The sequence below is a fragment of the Neodiprion fabricii genome, chromosome 1 (assembly GCF_021155785.1).
Source record: "Neodiprion fabricii isolate iyNeoFabr1 chromosome 1, iyNeoFabr1.1, whole genome shotgun sequence".
NCBI lineage: Eukaryota > Metazoa > Arthropoda > Insecta > Hymenoptera > Diprionidae > Neodiprion > Neodiprion fabricii.
The window spans coordinates 35,810,186-35,831,413 of record NC_060239.1 but is presented as its reverse complement, the minus strand read 5'-3'; the positions used below and the strand labels follow the sequence as shown (position 1 = coordinate 35,831,413).

General features: G+C 40.6%; 3 protein-coding genes and 1 pseudogene across 3 annotated transcripts; all 4 read left to right on the top strand.

Annotated features, from left to right (window-relative positions):
- Window positions 1–386: 386 nt before the first annotated feature.
- On the top strand, window positions 387–3,380 carry LOC124176695 (dnaJ homolog subfamily B member 13-like). The gene is made up of 6 exons (XM_046558288.1): window positions 387–454; window positions 1,269–1,490; window positions 1,573–1,717; window positions 2,066–2,243; window positions 2,475–2,646; window positions 3,053–3,380. The coding sequence occupies exons 1-6, from the start codon at window positions 387–389 to the stop codon at window positions 3,354–3,356; spliced, it is 1,089 nt and encodes a 362-aa protein (XP_046414244.1). The 3' UTR covers window positions 3,357–3,380.
- A 673-nt stretch (window positions 3,381–4,053) lies between these two features.
- Window positions 4,054–9,947, top strand: LOC124179597 (folliculin-interacting protein 2). The gene is made up of 12 exons (XM_046564161.1): window positions 4,054–4,283; window positions 4,641–4,839; window positions 5,049–5,138; window positions 5,572–5,651; window positions 5,761–5,846; window positions 5,963–6,091; window positions 6,285–6,519; window positions 6,678–6,992; window positions 7,086–7,170; window positions 7,395–8,731; window positions 8,813–9,278; window positions 9,413–9,947. The coding sequence occupies exons 1-12, from the start codon at window positions 4,186–4,188 to the stop codon at window positions 9,623–9,625; spliced, it is 3,333 nt and encodes a 1,110-aa protein (XP_046420117.1). The 5' UTR covers window positions 4,054–4,185; the 3' UTR covers window positions 9,626–9,947.
- A 93-nt stretch (window positions 9,948–10,040) lies between these two features.
- Window positions 10,041–14,882, top strand: LOC124187907 (annotated as a pseudogene).
- Window positions 14,883–15,515: 633 nt separating this feature from the next.
- Window positions 15,516–19,197, top strand: LOC124174387 (endocuticle structural glycoprotein SgAbd-2-like). The gene is made up of 4 exons (XM_046553492.1): window positions 15,516–15,676; window positions 17,530–17,699; window positions 17,864–18,128; window positions 18,845–19,197. Exons 1-4 carry the CDS (start codon window positions 15,665–15,667, stop codon window positions 18,944–18,946), a joined length of 549 nt encoding a protein of 182 aa, XP_046409448.1. The 5' UTR covers window positions 15,516–15,664; the 3' UTR covers window positions 18,947–19,197.
- Window positions 19,198–21,228: the final 2,031 nt, after the last annotated feature.

The window sequence follows — 21,228 nt, the reverse complement described above, 5'->3', positions numbered from 1 at the left end:
TTTCGTTGTTGGAGAGAGTGCAGTTGTTGAAAAAATTTGAACGATCTTTCCTACACTGTCAGATTTTCGTCGTCAAGCGGCTTAAGCTCACCTCAAAGATGGCTGTGATAAACAATCTTTTTCCCATATCGATACAGCTTCGCTATCTCGCCGTCTTCTTCTAACGCTTCAGAGAAAAACAATCCAAGCTCGTTACGAGGACCAATGACGTTCGTTACGCGGCAGAGTTCAGTGACCCGAGCTTCTTCGGTCTGCCACGCGACAAAGAAAAGATCAAAAAAAAATTAAGGCGCGGAAAATACACGTAATCCAGAAATATAAACACGCGGTTTTGACATTTTTAAATACTCGTAATGGCTTGTCGCGGCAGATGCGAATGTGATGAAATGGGAATAGACTACTACGGCGTTTTGTCGTTGAAGAAAAATTCCACCGATTTGGAAATAAAAAAGGCGTAAGATAGTTTTTCGATCAATTTACTGCTTGGTTAAAATAACAATTTTTCCATTCAAAAAAGATCAGAGTGTTTCGGATAATTTTTAAGAAGCTTTTGGAAAACTGAAAGAAACTCGTCCAATAATATTGTTAACCTTGATTTTAGAAAACATAAAATATCTTCCAAGCTTTCAAAATAATGGTAAAATTTTACCCTTTTCACATGTACATACATATTAGGGTGGTTCTTATCTTGGTCAAGCGTTTGAATTTTTTTTTTTTTTTTTAAGGAAAATGTTAATTACTTTAAAACTATACATTGTAAAAAAATTTCCCGTGACTATTTTATAGGAAATTTAATCTTCCGTAAGAAAGATCGATTGTAAAATTTTCATAAATCTAATATTTACCACGTTATTATCGAAAAAATGAAGACAGTTCTTTGCCGATGACGTGATAAATATTAGACGCATGAAAATTTTTCCAACAGATCTTTTTCGTAGAGCATTAGATTTCTTACAAAATAGTAACATAAAATATTTTTATAATCTATAGATTCAAAGTAATAAACAGCTTTCTTTCAGAAAAATTTCAAATGCATACACTTTTCCAGTGTCAGAGTTATCGGAAAAATTCTGGGATTGAACCAGATTTTTTTCTACACATGTTTGAGGGGTGAGAGAGAGAAGAAATTCCAACATGACCAAAATAAGAGCCACCATAGTACATATATACAGAAATAAATGTGAAACCAAATATTTCGTTCTTCCGGACGTTGAAAGGAAAGAAATCGCTTATAACACCTCGATATCACTTCATAATTATTGATCAAGGTTTCGGAGATTGGCAATTCATTATAATCCGGAAAGACAAAAAGACAGGGGCGTTCAAGCGGTCTTCAGCCTGATCGCCGAGGCTTACGATGTACTTTCAGATCCGTTCAAAAGAGCAATCTACGATCAGTACGGCGAGGAGGGATTGAAGAGGGGGGTTCCCGGCCCCCAAGACTACATTCAGCCTTACGTTTTCCACGGTGATCCCCTCAGGACCTACAGGTTAAAATTTCCCGCATTCTACGCCATGCCGATACACCCCCTCCACGTGGATACACCGTATTGATTTTTTTTTCGCGCCCAGGGATTTTTTCGGCACTTCCAGTCCGTACGCCGACCTCCTTGACGTTCTCGCCAATCCTTTACCTCTCTACGAGTTGCCCGAAGGAAGAGGAATCAAGCGCAAGGAGGAGCCGCTCATTAAACCCCTTTTACTTACTTTGAATGAGGTTTTTTTCTTCCCCCTTATCAATTATCTATTTCATTTGGTGGTAGTTGATTGGTAGCCTTATTTATACGTATACACCGACGAAGGGGAAGAAGTACGCGCGTGGAACGTTATTCGCGTTCTTCGTTACACTTGGACCAGTCTTCAGATTCTAAAAAAAATAATTTCGACTCGCCAAGTTTTTGATAAGCTGTACAGAAAATCAGAGTGAAAAAATTGTGCAATGTGGCGGCAGGTTTCGGTCTTCTTTAACAAAGCGCAACCCCTTATTCGACTCCGACAAGCGCACGTCTGCGAGAGCCTGTGAATCGAATTGATCGGTAGTTCGAACTTCGTACGTATATTTCAGGTATTCTTCGGAGGAGTGAAGAAGATGAAGATCCAGAGATTAGTCCTATCGGGGGACGGTAAGTCGGCCACGGTACCGAGGGAGAAAATTCTGACCATCCCGATAAAGCCGGGGCTTCCCTCGGGGACGGAGATCCTGTTTCCCGAAGAGGGCGACCAAGGTCCTACGAAAATACCCGGTAGATTGGCGATATCGATTCGTTACGTATCTCACCGGGTGGGCGAGGGTCGGTTGAAGGGGGTTAATCAGCGATTCAGCGACGTTTCACAGCCGGCTCGTTTCCCGTTCAAACCGCAGAACAATGCAGTCCGATTTTCCCTTCGCCTCCCTTCGTCCACCCCGAATTTCCATCGTTCGATTAAGCCGAAACGCAGGCGAAATCGGCCTTCTATTTTTCGCTCCACACCAGCCGACATCATCTTCGTAACCGAGGACCGTCCTCACGACACCTTCGTCAGAGACGGTTCCAATCTCCTAATGATCGTCGATGTCTTTCTTCGCGAAGCCCTGACTGGCTTCATCGTCACGGTTAACACGATCGACGAGAGGATTCTTCGGGTGCCCATAACTTCCGTCGTCTCGTAAGCGGGCCACACCTTTATTTCTTCTATCCGTTTTGTTGCATAAATATTACGTATTCCTCTGGCGTGTGCATTCTGCTCTTGTACAATTATTCCTTCCTGCACTTTTAGCCCCGCGTCTAATGGTTCGTCAAATTACTGCTTTTAGAGTGCTTCGGGGGGTTGTGAGCTCTAATTAATTATCCCATCGGCAAGGACTAATTACGCTCGTCTTGATTCAAGGTTTTCACAACCTACCAGGTGGACCGACACATTTTCTTTTGTACAAATCTCCGAGGTTGTTTTTTGTTCGAAAAATTTATTACAAAATAGTACATCGATGCAATCGCCAATTTTCTGTTTGTTCTTTTTTTATTCTTTTATTTTTTATTTTTTTTACCTCTCAAGACGTTTTAATTGATACAAGGCCAGGTTACGAAAAATTGGTGATCGGTGAGGGGTTGCCGTTGGTGGAAAACCCGAAGGAAAGGGGCGATCTTATTATACGATTCAACATCGAGTTTCCCGCCTACATGCCGAACTCGAGTAAGAATTACGTCAAGAAGGCATTCAGAGTATCGTCAGCTGGCGGCGAGAAGGGCGACGCGGAGTATATTCAGCGACTTATTTTGGCCGATAAACTCCGGAGGAACATCGATTCGGACATTCCTTTACGCAGAGAGTCGGATGACGACGAGAAACGACAGCTCAGAGGTATCTGCAATCCATGATTGCCGATGCTGTTTAATATATTTGAATCGCTCGCGTATCGCCGCTCAGTTTGCGCATCGTACTCGAAATTGCACAGTCAGGTGCTCGTGCTGTAAATCTCGATAATTTGTATTCTGTAACATGTTTTTACTTGGAGGCAAATTCAAATAAATCAGTATTTATGCGAGTATAACATTTATTTTTATGTCTTTTTGGTCAATGGGCAAGTACAGGAGATTATAGGTTTCATATTTTCGTGAAGTTTTATGTCAATCGTCATTTGTTTCTAAATTGATTTTGGCTGTTCGAATTTATTCTCGATTCAAGAATTTTGAATTGATAAAAAAGCGTCGTTTCCAACTTCCAAATCTGCGTAATAATTCAGCGCGAGAAAACTCGTTACAAAATTGAATTTTCCAACCGTTAGAGACCGAGTTACCGGCACATCGTTTAATTTATGGACTATAAAACTTTAGCCTCAGCGTAATAAAACATCTATTCTGTTCTTGAATGATTAATTATATAATTAACCGAATTCGATTGAAACTCATGAATTGTGCGCCATCTCGCATTGAGTAACCACATCGATCAGGGTTAGTTTTCAAAAACGCCGACAGATGACGGCACGGGTAGAACGTCACAACAAGATAACGTCAGAAGTAATCTGAAGATGATTACTCACGCAAATTATCTAACACACAATCACATGACTGTTCAGCACGTGACTTTATTTACAGTTGGCTCAAGATCTCGCGAATATGTATGGTGCAGTTTTTCATGTGACGACGATAAGACGTGAATTAGAATTTTTCGAACAATGTGGGAACTCTAGTCGTAGTTTAGTCTATAATGCCTTTGTTCAAGAATTTGTTCTCAGCTAGAAACGAGTCTAATAAATACGCTGATAAAATTTTACCAGCGAATAAAAGTAACGGAGCGAGTGATAGGTGAGAATCACGTCATTCATTCATTCATTCATTCATTTCTTCCTTCCTCTCAATGCCTTCGTACTTGAATATCGACCATCGGATGGTCTGTTTATTCGGATGAAATTATCGCTGTGACAGTTTATTTATTTATGAACAACGAGCATTATGAATTATGGGCATTTCACTGAATCGCGTGTTCACCAATTGTCATTCACGAACTTTCTTCGCGCTCCTAACCTTTACCTCTAAGGAAGAAACAACGGACGATATAGTCTGGGACGTTTCGTCCATTAATTTGCTGCTTAACGTTAAGTCTGAAATATTTGAGATTGACTTTATTCACGCTAATAATATCTATTTTTTACCTTGTTGCAGGAAATCTGTCTCTTTTCAAAAGGACCAAATTAGGGTATTATTATTTCGAGACTGTGAGCGCAGGGGTGAGCAGAAACTGTTATTCGATTCGATATCCGTTGAGAAAATTCCTGTCAAGTTTCGATGCGGAGGTTCAAAGAATTCCGTCACAGAAAAAGACGATATCTACGTAGAAATTGACGATGAGTTTGTTTATGAGGTAAATATATTTGGGGTCAATAAAATTTCATTATCGCTAAACCTGTCATAACTAATTACAAAACAGTTTTAATCCTTGTTCATGATATCGATAATCATAAATGAAGTTCACAATGGATAAATATTGTTTAGACCCTTGTTTTACTGGACGTTTTATCGTTGAAATAAAGTTTGCCAAATAATAACGTATTTTGTAATGTTTTTTTCTAGTATAAGAAGGTGGAGTGTGACGATGTCGGCTTCCTGAAAGAAATGGTATTTGGTTCTGTGGCCATGACTTACAGAGGACCTTCTTTCAAGGTGAAGATTGGACATTTTTTTTTTTCACAAACTAGAAAATCAGTCATGAAATTGGCTCTGTTAATTCATCTTGAGTGATCAAAGTCTAAAGTCTATGCTAGCATACGTGAACCAGGAACTAGTTTTATGAAGCGGAACATAAATAGAATCGTAGAAAGAAAATTCTGTACTGATATGATATGAGTCGTATTATTCACTAGTCGTACAATGTCAATAGTAATCACAAAAAGTATTCCCAACATTTCAGTTACACAGTTTCAATAAGCACAGCTGAGCCTATATGTGCACAATATTTTCAATAGACTTGCACAGACTATTTGAAGTATTAGCTTCTTATTTGTGTACACATATGGTACCGTACTCGAATTTGTTGACTTAACGAAAAAAGTGCGCTTTGTTTTCTGATCTATTATATTCGTATTATTTATTACAGATTCATGCTATGAATTCTCCTCGACGAATCATGTGTGCAAAGGTTTTTCCTGCCCCGGAGCACACTTCCTGCAAACAGAAGTAAGTTGACAAATTCTAATGGGCTATTATATATACATCTAATGTGTTCGAGTATTAATACTCCAATTTTCTCATCGAATTTAATCCTAAACCAGTAATTATTTTCCAGTGAAAGGCACTCTGGTGAGACTTTGGGAAATTCCATGAGTATTGATGGTAATAATGACAACGGGAGTTCAAGTATGCTGACTGTCGGTGAGTTATTGAATTCTGATATTCAAATGGAAACTCTCTCCTTAATATGGCTTAAAAGACAGTCAAACTGTGCATTGAACTGAATCGCTATCATCTATCTAAAAATCATATTTCAGTGTCCCAGTCGAACCTAATGAATTCGTATGGGAACCGGCTTAGTCCAGAGATGAGAAAAAATTCCACCAGTTCCAGCACCGGCAGCAGTTGGGATATCGACATTTCAGCTGCACCACCAGCTGGTGGTAGTAAGTATAAACATTTGAATTCACCTAAACCGTTTTCTACCATCTGTTGATCTGTGCAAAGTTGACTTCTCATTGTAATTCTCTTTCTATTTGACTGATACAAGAAACTTGAGCTTTGCCGTCAGTTAACTTTTATTTTTATATAGCCAAGACTAGAGATTGTTTTTGTTTAATGTTTACCTAAATTGTTCAGGCTCGCAGTCGTTGGAAAGTAGCAGCTCATCAGGTGTTGGCAGTTTATCTAGTCTTCGACGAAGGTGGCTTCGAGCTATCTCAACATCATTGAGCCGATCCGAATCTGAAGACTTGTTTGGACTACAATACTGTCCACTTGACGGGTCACATGATAACTACGATAGTCGGACTCGCCGGCACAGAACTAGAATCGGTTTAGCAGTTTTAGTTGAACTGACGCAAGGTCATGAACGGTTAGTGCTTTTTATGGGGTATTTCTTTGCTACTAATTACTCCTATTGAAAGAGAGAAAAGATTATGAATACGCAATTGTTTATTTCATAGCTACTTTATTCAAAGACTTGATTTTGATGTTAATTTCAATAAAGCTGTATCGACTAATTGTTATCAGGAGCATGGAGGCTCGTCTGTTAGAACATGGTGCTCTACTCGAGGGGATGTTAGACCGGTTACGGCGGTCATGTCATAGAGGTGGTCAAAACAAGGGCAAAGGACTGGTGGCGCGAATGCATCGAGCATCGACACACTGTACATTATGGCTGCTGCGACTGTTTACGAATACAACGAATTTGCCAACTCCGTTATTGTGGCATAAGGTTCTGCTGACTCCAAACACAGCCGGGGAATTGAAAGTTCATACGTTGCAGCACAGTCTTCAATTGATGGGCCGTTTGTTTGATGATGTTGATACCAAGTCGACAAATTTGTGAGTATTGGACCCATATTATTGAGAGTTTTGTCAGAGTTGGCTTCAGATATTTTCGACATATACGAACCACCAGCGATTTACATTTTTCAGTTTCCTCAGCACCCTAGTCACTGCTGTGCTGACGCACCACTTAGGTTGGGTACACACCGTGTTATCCTCTGGTGATCGTCAATTGGTAAATGATAATTATATTTGATGAATATGCGTGATTTTCAAGCCTCACACTTGCGCAGTTCAAGTTGCGTACTAAACAATTTATGTCTTTCACCTCTTCCACTAACTGACTAAGTGAGAGTCCTGAATTTAGCGTTTCGTATGCCACATAGATTTGAGCCCATCGCTATCTATCTCAATGTCCATCCACATTATTGTTGTTGTAGATGTTATTATGGGTTACAGGTAGAAACGTTGGCCAAGCGTTATCCGTGCAATCCACTCTGGGCCCAACTCTGCGATTTGTATGGGGCTCTGGGTACACCCCTAAGAGTTGCCCATACGGTGATCGTTGGTGAGACAGATAAGACAGACTTAATAAATACAGTGTTGTCATTTTTGTCCTACTTCATACGCAGTGGGAATATTGAGCGGAGACGAGAGCGGAGATGTTCACCTCAGCGAGAGCTGCAAGAGGCAGTTGTTTTATTAAAAAAACTAGAAGCTAAGGGTTCTCTTTCATGCAAAGCTAAGCGTGACTCTACGACCAATGATACAAGTGCCGGTACAGAGCCAGTGTGTTCATCTCGTCAAATGAATGCGGCTTCGTCTCTTCAACGGAAAACTTCTAAACGGCGAGTCGATTTTTCCGCCGATAATTCTGCTAGCACGATTGCCTGTCACAATTTGTGTCTCAATCAAAACTTGGAGGGAAAAGCATTAAAGTTAAAAAGAAGTGAAACGATGACACAAAATCTCGATGCCCTTACCACGGACTCGGTTAAAACATATAACAACTGTTATGTCAAGTACAAGTCATTTGACGACGATGAATGTCAAAAATTGAGTGCGTTTCCCCACTCTAGGGAAAAGGATCAAAATTCAAATTCTGTGAAAATAGTTGTAAGTGAAAGTCCACTTCTGGAACGAGATAAGCGGCGAGAATATTTACAGCGCAGTACGCAGCTTCAAGAGTTGGAGAGTAAAATGAGTAACAGAGATTTAGAGGCTGCATACGTTGACACCAAGCTTGAGTCATTAAAAAGATATGAAGGGAGCGACTTTGATGCAAGTAAATTGTGTTCAGATGATACCGATGGCATTGAGTCGTCTCTCACGAGTATTAATCAGGGAAATTTTGGCAAAGAAGAGAACGTTCGTTTTGTACTTGGTGGCGAGGAAAAATCTGTTGAGTCTAAGGTTGGTATACAACAAAAATGTTACTGTCAATGCGCATTCTCCAGAGTGCCGAGTACCTCTGCGCAGCTCCCCGAAGATGTACTCAGAAAAATTATTCAAAGAAACTTCCCCGAGTCGTCAAAAAGTATAAAAAATACCAGCAGCACTTCTACCAAAGAAAGGTCTATGGGCCATTGCCTGAATTGTTTTGGTGCAAGCTTCGCACCCTCCCATACCTACGAAGGCAATAATCTACTGCTCGAAACACCCACCAATGCTACCGAGGTACTTCGCACGTGTAACAGTGCAAGTTCCGTTGATAATCGTGGAGCTAAAATAAATCGGCGCAACAGTTTGGAGTATTTAATGGAGGCAAACGGAGTTGTCGAACTTCCTATGCCAAGGTTGGTATGCGACGAAAATATTTGAGCTTTCATTGGGATATATTATCTAGTTTTCTCATCACATTTTCTATTAAACTCCAGATCAAAAAGATTCGTTGTTAAAAGTGACGAGGAGCCTGATCAACAAGCAGGACTGGCTGGTTCTTTAAAATTCGGAGAAGTTCGTAGTATAAGTGTTGTCAAGGACACCGATCCCTGCAACACCGGTGGGTATACCTGGGGTCTTGTAGTTCAGGGATTGTCGAAAAGAAAAAAAAAGAAACGAAAGAAGAAAATCGTCAACGATGAACTCGATGTAGAGAGTGAAGACGAGTGGCTGGGCTGTGTCAGGGATGAAGTAGAGGCTGCTTTCCGTTCCCCTGTAGTCGATCAGCCTATTTCCGAAGCTCTGTGCATCGTGGCCGACGTCGATAGCTGGCAAGTCGGAGTTCTCTCCAACAACACGCCGACCCTGAAAGCTCCGCTTCCTGTTGGAATGTCTCGACTTGTTGCTAACATGCTTGAAGCGTTTGCCTACGTCTGGCGGAAATATCACTCACCCATTCACGTAAGCTTTTATTTTACTATTAAACATGAAACGCTGAAAATTAGCGTTCTTCTATCCTGTCTCATTCAAAGAACCAAAATTATACTAGATATGAAGACTGCTCGATTGATCAAACGAAATTTTTTTATTCTCAGTGTGTCCGAGTCCTGGAGGGGAAGCTACGGGAGATGTGGTTGCGGAGTGAAGCTCTGGCACAGATGCTGATCGGCGCTGAGCTGGAGGACGTCAGCGTAGACTCCCTAACGGATGCTCTTGATCTTGACGCAGCTGATATACCTGTACTTTTAGCAGTAGCCGCGACTCATTCGCCAGTAGTTGCACGAAGATTTGGGCTTAGCTTAGCCTAGTTGTATGATAAGGCACCGTCGTTCCTGGCGCCATGTTGCGTCTTTATATTATGCATCTCTATGCTATCACCGCCCTTCCATTTTTGCATAATAATTCTGTACATGTTAGAAATAATTCAAGAACCAAATACTCGCAAGCCGATGATGTAAAAAATAATAAGAAATGAAAAATTTAATAACTAATAATAACATAAGCGCACCATATAAGTGATAGGAAAATAGTTATATATTAGGTTTTTTTTTCTGATTCGTAACGTAATGTATGATACACTTAGGTACACATATTATATATACACAAATACCTATATTATACATATATATACATTATACAGACATATTGTTGTATTATTATTTAGTGTAGAATAAAAATTGTATTTTTTTTTCTAATTGTCCGCCAACGTTACGTCTATGCGCAAGTAATACATTTAAAAAAAAAAAAATTCGGGTTAACATAGTTTTGTGGACAAATTATCTGTAATCGAATTGCCGTGCTATTTCTTGCCGTCTCAGTTCTCTGGGTTTGAACGAAATTATATTTCTACAGTGAAGATCTTATATCCTCGAAAAACATAAAACATATCCAAAAACGTTTTATTCAGTGACATTTGGCAAAAGTAGTTTGAAGAAAAGTTTGAATTTTTGGATCGAATTCGTGAATAGCTGCGTTCGGTATTTACACCGGTATTTATTGCGCCATATTGCATTCATCTAATTTTGTTTTCGGCGAAGCTCAATTTTCTTGTCAGAACGTTTCCATGTCATGAAATTCTAGGAATTGTCTAGGCCTTTTTCCTTTTTATTGCGTTTTAAAATTTCAGCATTTTAGGTTCTACTGCTTCTCACTGGAACCATGCTGATCTGTCCAGCTGAGCCGTAAGTTACTCGAATCTTGACTTGAGTTAACCGACTGATTTCAACGTTCAAAATTCTGCTTTCAGTCTCTCGCGGCAGTAGATAATCATATTTAAAAACTATGGTTCAATCACTCCAATTTGTTATACTCCTTGTGATTTAATTCGATATACCTTTGTTGTTCAATTCTCACAGGACTTCCGTCCAGCCACCGCTATCCATCATAGAAGTGAAGAACAAAATTCGGGTTAGTACGTCCAAATCCTGATTGTTCCCCTTATCACATGTCGGCACACACAAACGGCGTTAGCGTCAAACATAAATAGGAACCTAGCAAAGATCTTGAATTGAATTTCCTGCTTATTTACAGCTTGGTCACGACGAATGTTGCACTTGCTGTTGCTGCTGTACGCCGCAACCAAAGTGTCTCGTGAGTTAATACTTCAAACAGAGTTTGGTATCTTTTCCCGCCATATTGAACCTTGTTCGTCGGATCATTTTCAGAAATATGTTCAACCAGAGAAAACCAAGTCTTTCGCCCCCATGAGGGTGAGTTCGGTTTGCAATACCCGATGATCGCTTTATATAACAGCAGGCGTAAGGATTTGAATATTTTCACTGACGACTGCTGTTCACTCTTATCCTAGTACTACTACAAGCCGGATGTCCCCATGGAGGATAACACGACGTATCGTCTTTCGTATTGGGAGGGTCCGAATTCCCCTGTCGAGCCGTTTCACCCTCAGGATAACCTGACTGTTGGAGGGGGCGAATTGTCCGACGACACAACGCACCGGGTATTCACCCCTAATCAGGCACCTAAGGGTGCCGATTGACGGCCCGATGAATAATATTTATCAATAAACCGCCGCAGTTGAGCTACCCGGGGAATTGGTGCGTCAAACCGGAAGTCCCAATAACGCCCTGCGAACGGCAATTGCTTGGTAGAGGTCCGATGCAGGATGTTACCACCCAGAAGCACGACTACACGTGGAAGTTGATTCCGCGTACCGAACCGTTTAAAGGAAGGTCGAATATCTACTCCCCATGCGCTATGATGTCCGGTAAGGGTACTTCGACGTTTGACAATGATTAATTCCGATCTTTTAGTGTATTTATCATGGTCTAATAACCGTTTTCACTGATACTAGATGACACTACGTACCGAATGAGCTATTATAACTACAATTGCTTGGCACCGATCAAGTCGTACGCCCCTATTAGAGAGTACTCAAAGTCCGACGTACCCATGGACGGATGCACAACTTACAGACTCAGTTATTGGCCTACGGTTCCACCACCCAAGGTGGGCTTGTTTTCCACAAATTATTTAAACTTGAATTACACGTATATTACTCCAAGTTCTACTGTGAGAGTTGGTGTAATTATATTATCAACGTAAACGATACTCTGGTTCATGGTTATCGTTTCCTTTCTCTCTCGATGTTGAATTTCAGCCGATCTTGATAAAACGTGAGATCAAAATATTGTTCACCAAAACTGTAAAGTTGAATTGTTCTGTTTATAAAAACTCTTGTATAGGAGCTGAACAGCTTATTGGGATTGTTATACCAACACCAACTTAATTCGGATGTTCAACTCTTGTAAAGCTCATCACGATACGCTTCTCTTCAATCCAGGAGGAATATCCTTGGAGTAAAAAAGGAGAGTATCATCCTCCGGTCAATCCGATGGACGGCTGTACGACGTACAAGTTGAGCTACTGGCCAAACTGTGACGCAAAGCCGAGGAAGCCGTTCTCGATGCCCGACACGGAGAACATCTTGAATGCGAAATGCTGTTTCGACGACAACACAACTTACAGACTCAGCTATTTCGGATGTGAAGACGACGCGAAAAGGGAGCCGATACGACAGTCGGAGAACATCACGCTGCCCAATTGTCCTCTTTCCCACGACACTACCAATCGGGTATTTATCTGAAATATTACCTTTATACAGGACCGTATGGACATACTCATTATCGCGAAAGAAAATTCTCGTCGCCAAAATCCGGATTCCGTTCTGCGTTTGAACTTTTCACAATTTTCACGTTATGCGCAGCTGAGTTATCTTGGAAATTGGTGCGTGAAACCGGAAAAGCCGATAACTCCCTGCACGAGACAGCTGCTGGGAAGAGGCCCGATGCAGGAAGTGACGACCCAGAAGCACGACTACACTTGGAAGTGTGCCGAGGGTGATGGTGACAAGTTTAGACCGGTTGACAATCTCGAATTTTCCCCGTTACCGTTAGAATGTGAGCTTTTTATTAAATCCCTTGAATTTGGAGAGCAGTGGACTAGGTGGAGAACCATTCGAATGTGTCCGATCCATCGGTTTCAGGCTGCACGACACACCGACTATCGTACATGCCGATAAACGAGAAGTCCCTCGTTCCCATTAAATCGTACGCGCCTGAGAGAAGGTATTGGCGATCCGACGTTCCCATGGAGGGAGAAACCACGATGAAGCTGAGTTATCAGCCCGTCGAAGTCGCCGATAAGGTCGAGAAGCCTTGGGGCGCGAAGCTCAGTTATCAGCCTCCGACCACCCCAATGGCCGATTACACGACGTACAATCTCAGGTGCGACATCGCGTTCCCTCTTCATACGATTGGTTTCTTTGTCTTTTCCTACTTCAATTTGTTTATCAACGGAAATGGACGGGTTATTTTTTATAAACATTTTTCTCGCTTTTCTATTAACGTTGTTGAAACGTGATATACCTGTACAACGGTCAAGTGGATTGGCACTTTACGAGGTGTGATCTTGGTAAGGTTTACATTACATACCTGCGCGTTGGTTTGAGTTATTACCACAAGATGTACCAACTTTCGTGTCACGATCTTTCAACTGTCTGCACGATCGTTTAAATGGGTTATACACGTAAGACCTTGATCATCGATTTTCTGCAACGGATTGCAATATCTTTCACTTTCCATTATTCTCGTTCAATGTATTCTCAAGAACAAGGTGAACGAACAAAACGTCAATCAATCGGTTGAATATTGAGAAGCATTCGAATCGAAGCAAGAATGAAAGAAAAAAAAAACGGGAAAATTACACATGAAAATTGATTATTATTATTATAACAATCAATGACACCCAGATTACCTTTCTTTCTTCCCAGCTATATTCCTCCAGGCACTCTGGTTCCTCTGCCGGAAGATGCACCGCCATGTCCACCCTCGAATACTTGTAAACGTGAGTAAAAATGTACTGATCGTTAACTCGAGAAGTGAATGTACAGTTGTTGAAATTGACAAAATAAGGGAATAGAACAAAGGGGTGGAAATAGAATTATTTGATTTTCACGATTAAACGCTGCACACTGAAAAGACTTTTGAACAATTTGCATGTAATTTTCTGCAAAGTAAATTTTTTAATTTCAAAAGCTGTCAGCGTGTCCATGAATGGTAATTTTTGAATACATATTTCTGAATACTTTTCCGCTTGTTTCAGCATGTGGGCAATGCCGCAACTAGGATCCGCCTGGTTCCAGGATGAGAAGACGTGACAGTTTTATCCTACGCTGGCATGATTTTTATGTGCTTTTACTCCCGTTGTTTTTTTTTTTTTTTTTACCCTTTTATATCGTCTTTTGTGGTACCGTATTCCTGTTTTGTACACAGTCCGTTGTCTTTGATATATATATATATAGAACGTTTATTTATAAGATAAAAGGATAATGTGCAGCGTGCTGCAGTCCCGTTTGTCCCATTATCTTCTTTGTACGTGCGGTGAAAATTAATTATTCACCGTACCTAATTCTTCTTCGACCAGCGATCATTTACGAATTCCTCAAATATTTCACGAGGCCGTGTGAAAGTCCAGCAGTGGGTGATGACAGCTTCTGCAATTCGCCTGCCTCGGTGCAGAAAGTGGATAAACCGCAAACATGGCGTATTTCCTGCAGCGGTTGCAGTTGATGCGATGATAAAAAAGCGAGTGTTTGATCATCACGCCGAGCCGAATGGATCTTTGTATTATTGAACGTACTTATTGAATAACATACTCTAAGTTTCTGATGCAACGCAAGGTTTGCTATTTAAAGATAAAATTTGGGCCGCCGTGACATTCCGCGTGGCGTGTCTACGCACAGTATACGTATTCATGCACATGCATACGTAAACTTTGAACTTTGTATAATATCAAATTGTTACAACGGCCAGGCTCGCTTTATTTATCTCATACACACGTACGCGGGATTCACATGTGTTTTGTTTTTACATAATACGAAATTAAGCAAACGAAGAAACATTTTTCGCCATTATGCAATTCAGGCAATTATCATTGCGTAATGAAATGAAATTGCAGGGCAATTCCGTGACTCCGGTAATTCTATTCCAGACAAAGTGTACGTGGATAAAGCTCCATGATGCAGCGCACGAGGAGCTGGGATCTTGAACCTTGGACGGCCTTGTCTGCGCGTTTATGCCGCGTTTTACACCCTCTTGAGTAACCCGAAAATCGTTTACGAAGATTGTATTGTTCGTTTATATATTACGAATTTTTATGCGACTAACGAAATTCTTCTAATAGAACAGCTTTCTATTCCAAAACAAATGATGAGATATACGTGGAAAATTGGGCATAAATCACCGATACGCAAATTCGAGGCGCGGATCTCACTATATTCGGATTCTCCGGAAGTGTTCTGAAAGTTTGAAAAAAAAACGATCCATAAAACGGTGCTTAGCCTTCGGAGAAGATCGGCGGCAGCGATTTCACGGAATAGCCGAGAGAAAAAGAGTTCGAGCAACCGCGACCTTTGAAATTCGTGTGCCAAAACTGGTCGAAAGTGAGATGATACAGTTACGAGATCAAACATCGTTTCTTCTCGCGAGAGATGGGCGAGGCGGAACGGACGGCGACGGCAAAGGAGTCCTCTCGTCTTTTTACGATCCCACGGCGACGAAACGCGACGCAACGCAATAAATTTGTAATACTTCGGCCTGCCGGTGAAGGAGCCCGAATTTCGAACACTGGGGATTACTCGTTATATATGTGTGTATATGGGTGCTCGGCGATGAGATGGCTCTTCCCGAGAAGGGGTAAAGTGAGAGCTGCTATATAAAGGAGATTCCTTACACTCCTGAGATCACAGTTTGTTGTAATCACAATAACCGTTCGCCTTTAATATACTCATTTGTTATATCTGTAATTTACCGAACTTCCACTGAACCACAATGAAGCTTTTGGTGAGTACCTTGATTATTTTTCACTCGATTCGGTTCAACGTTCACTGATCAGTATGATCCGAAAGATCGAAAAACTGTAACATTAATTCATAAATTCCACAAAGGAGAGACGTTTCCTCGAAGCTATAATATCGCTCACTTATATTTCATCGATTCTCATTTTCTGCTCTTGATTAAACCGGTTATAGATCATTAATTAATTTTTTCCACAACTTTCAAGCATAATGATGTATCAAACGTTGTCACTGTTCACCTCTGCCCGAGTTTTCTTCGAGCTTTTACGCTAAGAATTAAACTTTAAGTGACCACTCTTTCCGTAACTAGTTTTACTTAAGAGAATACCGATTGACGAAAACTTTATACATTAATAGCACAAATCTATTCTATTGATAGGAAGAAACGAAACAATTTTCAATATTGTTCTTAGAGGAATATCATTACCGATATACTTTCTGGTAGATGTTTTCTAAATAATTATTTGCGACTCGAAAAACCAAATTTGAAAATAATTGTGTCTAGACTTGCGAGTCAGCTTAGACACGACAGGAAAAATCGTTAGAATACAAAAATAACGCATCGCATATAAAAAAAAACCGCGTTCTGTTTAAAAAGGTTGGTTTGTTTAATACGAAGGAATATAAAATACAACTTGCGAAATTCTGCAGATCCTAAGATGCGAATAAAAAAAAAATTCAAAATAGCAGAAGATCGATCTCGTTTTCACTTCGAATCGATTTCGATTGGTCTTGATATAGCAAGAAGCCCCGCCTAGAATTCTCACAGCATAGGTCTCATCTCGTCGAGAACTTTCTTTCCAATAAGTGAGGCCGAGTTACGAAAACTATTAGCGAAGCGGGTGGGTGGAAAGGAGTTCTAGCCGAGCTAATATTAGCATTCCAGATGCGGTAATGCTCTTAAAGCGAGAGATGCGATGCTATGCGATGCGATGGGTCAGGAGTTAAATGACCGTAGCTGACATTTCGACCACACTTTCACTCATCTGCCGTCGACGTTCTTCACCGGCTAGCTAGAAGACGGGAAGGGATCATCTCCGCATGTACGTAACGTCGACGATTGCGCGATTCCTTCGCGGTCCTTCGTTTCCACCCGCTCCTTACATTCCCGCGGTTTTTAGATTGGAAAGACGATGGAGGCCACGCGAACTCTTCGCGGCTTTGTTCGCGGCACATCGACTCTTCGCAGCTACTGTATAAGTTTCACCGATTAAAATCGGGAATTGATAATCGGTGGATATGTATAACAAACTCGAATAGATGCTGCTTCGAATCGATGTTTTATTACCAAGCAACGGTACTCGCGTACATCGGGATTGAAATGAGGTAAAAATATTATGTAGATCTTTGTATTCATTGATACACGTTCGTACGGACAAAGTCGCACCCACGAATGACGTGGCCTGTACGTAACTGAATTTTTACGATCTATTGTACTATATTCGTACGTACTATACAAGCCGTAGTGACTGAAAGCGAATGCGAAGAATACCATTGGATTACTAATTCTATCGGGGTGAAAACCAAGTCGTAATAACTGGACGGTTGATCGTTTGTTAATTATGGATCTAAAGTCACAGAAACAACGACGATATGCAACTTTCGCTGATTATACGGGAATTGATTGCAGAATTAATTAGATCAAGTGACGTAAAGAGATGAAATTTTTTTTTAATGAAAAATAGAATCTGTTATACCGATCGATCGATGGATTCGTAGATCAGGAGCTGAACTGCAAAAGTGAACGAACTGACCGAATGAAAGTTTTATATTCGTGTTACTTGAACATTATCAAAATCCTGTATTTCATTTTGTGATTTTTTGATATCCATAATACAGGCTATGGCAATGTTATTGGCCGTCGCGTCGGCGAGACCGCAGCGTGAGGCTTATCCCGAGGACGTTCGAAGCAGGGAACAGCCCGTCGACGATAGGCGAATCACCTCGACCCAGATCCCCATCCTCCAGTGGAACAAGCAACAGGACGTCGACGGCACCTACAAGACCAAGTAATTCGATTTTTCAAACGTCACGTCGACTTGCCTCGAAGTCGAGTTGGACGTGAATATTTCTTGGGGAACCATTCGTCGTCATTATTTTTTTTATTATTTTTTTTTTATTACGGTTGAGTAATAACCGGTGAACTTAATCTCCTTGATAATTGTGCAATCAGCTACGAAACTGGAAACAATATCATCGCCGAGGAAAGTGGATACATCAAGACGCTCCAAGGAAGCGACGGCGAGTCCTTTCCATCTCTGGTCCAGGAAGGTCAGTACTCGTACCAAGCTCCCGACGGTACCGTGATCAACACTCGTTACATCGCGAATGAGAATGGATTCCAAGTCTTCGGAGATCACCTCCCCACCCCGCCCCCGGTAAGCGAGGAGATCCAGAAGGGTCTGGACCTCATCTACGAAGGAATCCGTCTGCAAGAGGTAAAACTTGACGAAAAACTTCTCTTACACCCACCTCCCCTCTATTACCAATTTGTCTGAATCGCTTGAGTGACGTATCATAATTCTTCAGGGTATAAAAAATATATCACGTAATTATCGAAAAGGTTTTTTACAATTGGTGTAAAAAAACGAAACAATTTTGTTGAGGTAAAACGAATCACCGCGTCTATTGATAAAGTTTGAAAATGGGGGTTCATTTTTCGCACTGTCCATCGGTGGAGAGTCCCTCGGGTTAGGATAACGAGGAGAATGATGAATATTGGGGGTCGTGAGACAAATCGATACACGTTCCGCCTGACGGATGGCAATCTGGATAACTTTCGCCTAGTAGTAAAAGTCGGTAATAATCGGCCACAAGCGTCTGACAACTCCGATTCGTTTCACTGCTCTGCGCGCGCTTCCAACGAGCGGCCGATCAAGCTTTTGAGTAGCGCTGCTAGTAGTAGCGGTAAATTGGTAGTCGAACGCTGTTGCTCGTCGGCGACGGTTCTGTCGCTCCCGAAATTCGGATTGCGATCGAGAGCGAATTTTCAATCCATGAGAGTAACTCATCGCGGAATATTGGGCCGTTAATTTTGCCCCTAAGATCCTTAAAGTTCCTAAATATATGATTTGTACACATCCGATCGAATGCTTCACTACCCAATATCGATCCCTCGTATTCCCTGCATAATTTTTGCCATGGTTTTTTGCAGGAGGAAGCCAAGCGTGAAGCCGCTTCAAAGCCGGCACAACAGGCGCTGGCTCAATCCGGTGACAGAAGAGACGAGAAAGACAGGATCTACCAACGGCAGTAATCCTCATCGCCAGTAATCCTTCCTATCCTTCGCACCTTCCTTAGCCTTCCTTTTGTTCCTTTTATCGTGCACTAAATCCCTAGAAGCGTATAATATATGATGTTGTTGCACCATTTGTCGAGTGTATAAGAATATTGATTTTTTTTCGAGTTACCTGAACGAATATACTTGTATAAATAGGAGTGATTCAGTATGTTGTATGCATCCAAGTGATCCCTGATGATAAAAAATAAATAATTATTGTAATTAAACTAGCCTCGTTGCGCGCTGTTAACCTTATCTTATTTGCTCAACTGTTTTCTCTTGTTGAAATGAAGTGCAGTGATAGCCGTAAGCATATTGGCAAGAAAACGAAAACCAAACGTTTACGAAACAATATGTTTTTCTCTTCTGAATACATTTATAAAATTTATTTGATCTCTCTGATTCTGCGGTTAAACGTAACTCGGTCATCACGTAGCGATTGAATTAATATCAGACATGATTTATAACTAGATCATATCCGCCATTCATAAATGTTGTTGCGTGGATTTATAGGCTGATTGAACGGAGGTCACGTGAACAGTTCTGGTCTCTGAATTAACGAGTTATGCAAATTTGTGAGTTAAACATCGTTCGCGCTACACGTACGTCTTGTTATTGACTTATTGTACGAACATACGGTGGTGACTCTACATTAGGATTCTATGAACAATGCTTACGAATATAAGCGTACAAGAAGAAAATGTTAAGAAGTGTGAGGTAATGGGAAAATACGAAGATGTAACAAGAAGTTCGTGAAAATCATGGATCATCAATATTATACACGGCGCGTTTCGATGACGATTTTTTTCTCATTAGCAATTACATTGTAGCGCGATATGAATAATTTAAAAATAGCTTGATATAATATCCCGGGTGTCAGTATAACGAACATGAGAAATGATTAAGATACGACTTCATCGCTCGATGAGCTTATACAATAATCTGCAAGTGAAGTCATGTTTCCTCTATCGCAGTGAACAATTATACTTGAGAAAATTTATGTAAGTGGATAACGTCAAAGTCAAATTGTTGTTTACGCCGTTGTTGCAATCATGGCGATGTTAAAACGACGTGAATTTTCCTCATCGTAATACGCTACGTACGTTATTAATTTTATTTATTTTGTTTCAATCCTAAGAATCTACATATTTGTAATGAATTTTGTCAGCGAAGAGAGTTATAAATTTTCCTCCGTAATTTACCGTCGTGTAATGATTCTTCCGACTATAAGTTCAAATATAGCCGATGGCGTTTCTTTTGACTACGAAGGTGGAAAGTTTTGATTTCGCAATTACTTCGTTGTATAACCGATCTACCGGTATGGAAGATAAATCAAGCAGCCATATATTAGTTTATCACAATTAGGAAAAGTAATAAATTTTATTTATTTACAAAGCAAACTTTTCATCGGCAGCCCTGTGACCAGCGTGCATTATCATGGTGAAGCATGAATAATACTATCGTGAACCGATATAGGACAGTCGAAAATCGACGTGAAATAATTTCTCTCAATGCATTATACAGTGATCGACAGGGCTGCTGGTACACGTGTACGGTTCTAATAATTATTAATAATATTAGCAACAATTTATTCTTAAATTAATATCAATGTATGACTAAAATTGTTATCGCCTATAAAATGTAAGTCCTACTTTAATTAGCAATAAGAGTCAGAGGTTAAGAAAAAAAAAAAATCGTAAAGTAAAAAGATCAAAAAAAAAAAAAAAAACCAGATGACGATGTGACAATGATGTACGATAACAATTACACGATGATCGTGATAAAGCTTTCGTAAATGTTCGAAACGTGAGCGCAATTTCGTATACATATATGTATCAGTGATTATAACATTATATCGAATAAGTATGTAATAGATCGTCGGACTTTCGTCGAAGTGAAATAATTCCAATCAGCTTGCGATTTATAATATATTATCACGCGACGCGTTATAACGCGTTGTAATATATCTCCGAGATTTCGTAATCGTTCGCATAACTCGTGACAGTTCGTTAAAACCGGGGCAAAATCGGGTTTCGCGAATCTGGTTCAAGCTCGCGATTACAAAAAGTCCTTCAGCTGCCGCTTGTAATATATAATACATGTATATAACGCAGGTGGAGCGCCTCGGGAAAAGATAAATCGTGACAAGCCGGACCGCGAACAGCGAATACTCTTGTTTATGGCGGGAGCGTGAGATAAGCTAATCTCGAAGTACGTTGAAAAATGAGAAGGTACAAAAAGGAGAGAAAAGAAATTAT

Excerpts from the sequence above, each read along its gene's own strand:
- LOC124176695 (XM_046558288.1), top strand. The coding sequence starts at position 387 with ATGGGAATAGACTACTACGGCGTTTTGTCGTTGAAGAAAAATTCCACC. Across the intron at positions 455-1,268 it reads GATTTGGAAATAAAAAAGGC|GTTTCGGAGATTGGCAATTC; the intron begins GTAAGATAGTTT and ends TTATTGATCAAG. Across the intron at positions 2,244-2,474 it reads AGGTCCTACGAAAATACCCG|CCGACATCATCTTCGTAACC; the intron begins GTAGATTGGCGA and ends GCTCCACACCAG.
- LOC124179597 (XM_046564161.1), top strand. The coding sequence starts at position 4,186 with ATGCCTTTGTTCAAGAATTTGTTCTCAGCTAGAAACGAGTCTAATAAA. Across the intron at positions 6,993-7,085 it reads GATACCAAGTCGACAAATTT|TTTCCTCAGCACCCTAGTCA; the intron begins GTGAGTATTGGA and ends TACATTTTTCAG. Across the intron at positions 9,279-9,412 it reads AATATCACTCACCCATTCAC|TGTGTCCGAGTCCTGGAGGG; the intron begins GTAAGCTTTTAT and ends TTTTATTCTCAG.
- LOC124174387 (XM_046553492.1), top strand. Across the intron at positions 17,700-17,863 it reads GACGGCACCTACAAGACCAA|CTACGAAACTGGAAACAATA; the intron begins GTAATTCGATTT and ends TTGTGCAATCAG. Across the intron at positions 18,129-18,844 it reads AAGGAATCCGTCTGCAAGAG|GAGGAAGCCAAGCGTGAAGC; the intron begins GTAAAACTTGAC and ends GGTTTTTTGCAG.